The sequence below is a fragment of the Leucoraja erinacea genome, chromosome 1 (assembly GCF_028641065.1).
Source record: "Leucoraja erinacea ecotype New England chromosome 1, Leri_hhj_1, whole genome shotgun sequence".
In the NCBI taxonomy this organism is placed as follows: domain Eukaryota; kingdom Metazoa; phylum Chordata; class Chondrichthyes; order Rajiformes; family Rajidae; genus Leucoraja; species Leucoraja erinaceus.
In genome coordinates, this window is record NC_073377.1 from 115,036,844 (window position 1) to 115,043,491 (window position 6,648).

The 6,648-nt window shown below is 42.0% G+C and overlaps 1 protein-coding gene across 1 annotated transcript in view; it reads left to right on the forward strand.

Moving 5' to 3' along the window:
• The window catches only part of LOC129700905 (probable E3 ubiquitin-protein ligase HERC4), a 72,960-nt gene extending 69,730 nt beyond the window's left edge, over nt 1–3,230 (forward strand). Inside the window, 1 exon segment of the mRNA XM_055641714.1 lies at nt 1,396–3,230. Within this exon segment, the coding sequence (XP_055497689.1) occupies nt 1,396–1,604 (209 nt within the window). The 3' untranslated portion in view covers nt 1,605–3,230.
• Nucleotides 3,231–6,648: the final 3,418 nt, after the last annotated feature.

Consider the following 6,648-nt stretch of genomic DNA (forward strand, 5'->3'; position numbering starts at 1 on the left):
TAGGTGGCCTGTACACAACACCCACCAGCGTTTTCTGCCTCTTAGTGTTTCGCAGCTCTACCCATACCGATTCCACATCCTCCAAACTAATGTCCTTCCTTTCCATTGCGTTAATCTCCTCTCTAATCAGCAACGCTACCCCACCACCTTTTCCTTTTTCTCTATCCCTCCTGAATATTGAATATCCCTGGATGTTCAGCTCCCAGCCTTGGTCACCCTGGAGTCATGTCTCCGTGATCCCAACTATATCATAGTCATTAATAGCTATCTGCACATTCAACTCATCCACCTTATTATGAATGCTCCTTGCATTGAGACACAAAGCCTTCAGGCTTGTTTTTACAACATCTTACCCCTTATACAATTATGTTCAAAAGTGGCCCTTTTTGATTTTTGCCCTGGTTTTGTCCGTCTGCCACTTTTACTTTTCACCTTGCTACCTATTGCTTCTACCCTCATTTTACACCCCTCTATCCCTACGCTCACACATTTAAGAAACCATTTCCCTTTAACTCCATCCTCCACTATCTCAATCGACACCCCACCCCCCTTATTCAGTTTAAAACCACCCGTGTAGCAGTGGCAAACCTGCCTGCCAGAATGCTGGTCCCACACCTGTTAAGATGCAATCTGTCCCTTTTGTACAGTTCCCCCTTACCCCCAAACAGATCCCAGTGATCTAAGAATCTAAATAGATGAGGTGGGAGGAGGTGTAGGTAGACCTCTGTCTAACATGAAAGGACTGTTGGGGTTCCTTGACGACACACTAGGTTGATTGGCCTCTTGGGGGGAGGGTGAGTGTGAGTGAGTAGAATAAAATGGGATGAGTGTGTTTGAGGGTCAGCACAGATTTGTAGAGTCGAAGGGCCTGTTCCTGTGGTTTATGATCAGACTCGGTGTGCTTATGATGTAACATTCACCTTTTTTTGTTTCTTGCATGTCAATCTCAAATGCTGATTTGTAAGAATATTGATTGATTTACTGATTATTGATTAATTGATTGGTGGAATGATTGAAATATACAGCATAGAAACATGCCCTTTGGTCTACCGAGTCCACGTCAATCACCCATTCACACTAGTTCTACATTATCCCACTTTCCCATCCACTCTCTAAACTCTGTGGGGTATTTTACAGAAACCAGTAACCTGCAAACTTGCAACTGTTTGGGAAGTGGGAGGAAACCAGAGGACTCGGGGAAAATCACACAGTCGCAAAAAAAAAACGTGCAAACTCCACACAGACAGGACCCAAGATCAGAATCAAACGTGGGTCTCTGCCGCTGTGAGGTAGCAGGTCTACCAGCTGCACCACTGTGCAGCCAAAATATATGTATATGTGGAATGTACTTTTCTGAATCATATAACATAACTTCTAATAATGTTCCTTTCTCAGCATTTATCTTCGGATCTGACCGAATTCCAGTGATGGGAATGAAGTGCTTGAAGATAATAATCTCTTCATGTGGGTTGACTGAAGATGATTATCCAGAGGCAGCCACTTGTTTTGACATCTTGTATCTTCCAAAGTATACCAGTCCAAAATCTCTGAGAACAAAACTGGTGACCGCTATCAAATCCATGAAAAATCTTAATAAAGAATGAAGCTACTCAGCAAAAGAGACCAGCTTTTAATGGAAGAAACATTAGCAATGACACCCTATCCAATGATCCACACCTGCATTTATATCTAAGACTAGGAACAGCTGGGAAGAAATTGTCCCTGAATCTGGTGGCAATGTTCAAGACTGGAAACCTCTATGTTCATGTTGTAAAGCAAAGTGTTGTCAAACGTGTGTATGAACAGAGCTGATTTTGAAATTGGTGTGTAATTTCTTCTACCCTCTTAAAGGAAGTTTATTTTGCAACTATTTAGGAGGCCCTTTGGCCCATCAGGTCTTCGAATAATCCCTTTGGTCTCATTACCTTTCTCATTTCCCTATACCCAGCTTTATCTATTTCTCAGGGCGGCACAGTCGCTGCCTTGCAGCGCCAGAGACCTGGGTTTGATCCTGACTATGGGTGCTGTCTGTGTGGAGTTTGCATGTTCTCCCCGTGACCTGCTTTGGTTTTCTCTGGGTGCCCGTTTCCTCACACAGGTTTAAGAAAGAATTGCAAATGCTGGAAAAATCGAAGGTAGACAAAAATGCTGGAGAAACTCAGCGGGTGAGGTAGCATCTCTGGAGTGAAGGAATAGGTGATATTTCGGGTCGAGACCCTTCCTCACACAGGTTTGTAGGTTAATTGGCTTTGGTACAATTGTAAATTGCCCTAGTGTGTAGGATAATGTGAGTGTATGGGGTGATTGCTGGTCGGCGCGGACTCGGTGGGCCGAAGGGCCTTTTTCCACGCTGTATCTCTAAACTAAACTAAACTAAATATTGTCACCTTAAATTATTTTTAAAATGTGTTGCCGTAGACAATTAACGTAACAGCACGTCATCATGATGTGGAACAAATCCAGAGCCCCCGTAGGAAACCCCACAGAGAGAACATGCAAGGTTTGGGGTCAGGACTGAACCAGGAGCTGTGAGGCAGCTCCACTGACTGCTGTGCCTTCACATGGTTGGTAATTTGGTTAAAACACCCACTTTGTACGATCAGAAAATGCCATGGCTCATTGGTGTCAGTGTGTGGACTATGTTGATGTACTGCCTATCCTTGGAACATTTTGCTGGATCATCCTTTGGATTTTTATGCTACTGAGACCTGCCAATTCATGGAGGCACATAAAGAGATGCTGAATAAATACACTTAAAGAAAGGAATGACCCAACGGGCAGCAACTGGGAACCCACCTGGAGTCATCCGAGACTCGTCTCCTGTTTGACTCTGAAGACCAGAAACTGGTGAGGAGGACTGCGACGGCGGGCAAAAGTCTGTTTTCAAAATGGCGGCAGATGGAGGAGAGGATCGGTGTTGCCATGACAACGGGCCTTGAAGGCCAAGATAAGGCTGCGCTCTTAGCAACTCTGAAACTTTGTTGTCGCCAGAAACGTGGCAACTCTTTGTGTACTGTCTCGGTGATGTCTACTATTACACTTCATTTGTTGCACTTTGTGCTTATCTATGATTATGCTAGGCTGGAGTATGATTTAATTAGATTGTTTACGAAAAATATATATATATTCACTGTGCTTGGGTACAGAGGTAAATGCGAAAGTAATGTATCGTCATCACTGTTAATCATCACCAGTGTAAAAACATTAAATACAATCAAACATTCAGCAGACCAGGTAGCATCTGTGGAAAGTGAAATTGTTCATATTTCAGTTTGATAACCTTTTATAAGAACTGGGAAAGTATAATTGAACATTAAAAGCTGCTGATAATCTGTTCAAATTAAGGGGATAGGCCAACGCATTGGGGCCAAATGGCTTTTTCTTGCGCTGTAATTATGAGAATACTTTAAGTAGTTTTTGGTCATCATATTAGCTAAGAGCAAAGCATTCAAAGGGAATGGTGATGCAAGTGGTGATTTGCAAATACTGGGATCTTGAGCAAAAACCCAAGTGCTGGAAGAACTTAGTGGGTCAGGCTGCATCCTCGGTATGAAGGGAAGGTCCCAACGCGAAACATTGTCTGTCTATTTCCTTGCACAAATACTGCAGTTTATTTTATGCAATTGAAAACAAACCCAGCTTACATTGGGATTTCTGATCACAGTGCTATCGAGCTCTGTTTCCACACTGCATCTCTAAAGTCTTTTAAAAAAACAAACATATCTCCGGAGTCCAGTATCAGGCTTGATTTCAGAGACTTGGGGCTTGAAAGTGGTAAGATTGCACCAGAACATTGTAACTCTTACATCGTTCAACCCTTAACTTGTATATGATTGTAGTCATGGTGTGATTTGACGGGATAGCACAACAAAAAAAAGCTTTTCACTACTTTGGTACATGTGCCAATAATAAAATTAATTGATTTAAAAGTAAACTCTTCCAAGTTTGGTCTCGCCAATGGCTTGTACAGCTGCAAACTAAGTTGCAATGTTACAAAATTTTGAGATTTAAAAAATCAAGTCTTTAATTTATCCCATCAGATAAAGCATAAACAAAGTTTAATTTGACACCTAATTCACTTTCATATCTTCAGTATTAAAAAGGTTATGGCCATTTTCATACTCGGAAATTGGCATCTTGTTCCCTATTGCTTTTTCATTGACAACACAAAAGCTGGGATCGAGAACATTTAAAGGCCGATAACTTTCTTAAAATTTAAGAGAACTGAAAGCAATTTTCAGTTATTATAGATTAAAGCATTCTGAAACAAATATGAAACAATCTTACTTAGATGACTTGAAATTAAAGCATATAATTAGTTAGTCACCTCATTGTAGCTAATTACAAAATTCAATTACTAGATCTAAACATCTATCCATTTCTTAAGAATAGATTAACATTTTTAAATAGCCTAAGTGTCCAAATAACATTCACACAATCATTCAGAATATAACACAATTTTTAAATCTCATTGTCATGGGTTTATAGGCCAAATGGAAGGAATTTAATGTTTAATACCTGTAAATTAATGGCCATTTAAATCAGCTTGCGAGTGGGATTTTCTGGAACTGGACCATTTGGAACGTTGCGGATTGCGGTGAGTTTAGTCCCCCATATCGGCAGCAAATACACTGCCAGGTCTTCGGGGACTTAACTTTCGCAACTTAAAATGTGAATTAAATACATCTTAAGAAACACTTTTATACATAAAAATAAACTACTTTCTTTTACCTGGTCCTCCTTAAAATCCGTCCCCGTTGTCGGCATTGAAGCTTCAGAAGTTGATTATAAAATCATTCCAGCGATTATCTTGTCGGGTGAATTTAAAAAAAAAACCCACACAGAACGGCCGTAGGAACGATTCTTTAGCAACATCTTGCACTCCAACAAAATATAATCCAGGACCAGGGCGGAAAAACCCCGTTTTAATCCCGGAACCCCCCCCCCCCCCCCAAACAACGCGCCAAAATAGCGCACACGGCCAGTGGCAGAATTACAGCGCCGTTGAAGGTAAGTACTGTAACATACCTAAACTAAGGCTTATCATTATACATTAATACATGTGACAATAATAAACTTAAACCTAAACATTATCCAAAAGATGGTCCTTCTGGCTGTGTGGCGGCGCTTCGGTCTGGACTGCATTGGTGTCAGTTCAATTTGAGTCCAAGAGTGGGATTTGAACTGACGGACTTGTGACCCAGAGGCAAGGGTGTGCCACTGTGCATCATCTGTGACTCGTTTCTTTTCCAGTGTGATAGCTTGGTTTCCATTTCCAATCCTTATGGCTGGAGTTCAGCAAGAATGATGAAACTGAAACTGAAAGCATGAAAGAAATGTAGGAAAACACTGGGTGGAATTGGAAACAAAACTCAATTACAGAGCAGGTCAACTCGAGGAGGAAATACTGAAGTTTAATATTTTGCTCTATTAGAGATAGAATCAGAATCATACAGTGCCCATGCTGACCAGCATGTCCCATCTACACTGATCCCAGCTGCCTGTTTTTGGTCCATTTTCCTCTAAACCTATCTTATCCATGTACCTATATAAATGTTTTTTAAATATTGTGACAGTACCTGCAAGAGAGAGGCAATGCAGAGGTTACCCATGTTCTCCAGAGATGGTGTGTGATGGTGTGTGACCCCAGCACTTTGTGTGTTTTTCAATATCAACCAGCATCTGTGGTTCTTTGTTTCTCCCTTTCAGTTTGGTTTATTTGGTTTAGTTCACGTAGACCGAGTTACAACAAAAAGCTTTTGTTGCGTGTTAACCATTTAGCAGAAAGACAATACATGATTACAACCGAGCCACCCACGGTGTTCAGATAGATGATAAGGAAATAACATTTAGTGCGAGATAAAGTCGGTAAAATCTGATCAAAGATAGTCCGAGGGACTCCAATGAGGTAGATAGTAGTTCTGGACTGCTTTCTAATTGTGTTAGGATGGTTCAGTTGCCTGATAACAGCAGGGAAGAAATTGTCCCTGAATATGGAGGTGTGCGTTTTCACACTTCTATACCTTTTTCCAGAAGGGAGACGAGGGATTGGCCGTGATGCGACACGTCCTTGATAATGCTGCTGGCCTTGCCGAGGCAAAGTGAGGTATAAATTGAGTCAATGGAAGGGAGGTTGGTTGGTGTGATGGTCTGGGCTGCGTCTGCTATTCTCTGAAATTTATTGCAGTCTTGGATGGAGTTGTTCTCAAACCAAGTTGTGATGCATCTCGATTAAAAAGCTTTCCACTGAACATCTGTAGTTGGTGAGAGTTGCTGGGAACAAGGAAGTCATAAGGTCATAAGGAATAGGTGTAGAATTAGGCCATTCGGCCCATCAAGTCTACTCTGCCATTCAATCATGGCTGATCTATCTCTGCCTCCTAAACCCATTCTCCTGCCTTCTCCCCATAACGTCTAACACATGTATTAATCAAGAAGCATTGGTGTGCTTTCCTTGTAAGCTCGTTGAGTAACATTAGTGTTCACTTGAGCACAGGACTCGTTGCCAGGGGGTGAGAAGCGGCTCCCGTGTGAAATACCCCAGAGAGGGATTCCCCCTCACCTGCCTCCTGGAGATGCCATTGGTGGACGGGGATGTTTGGGGCGGGGCCTGAGGGCGGGACTCCCCCCACGTGATGATAAAGTGAC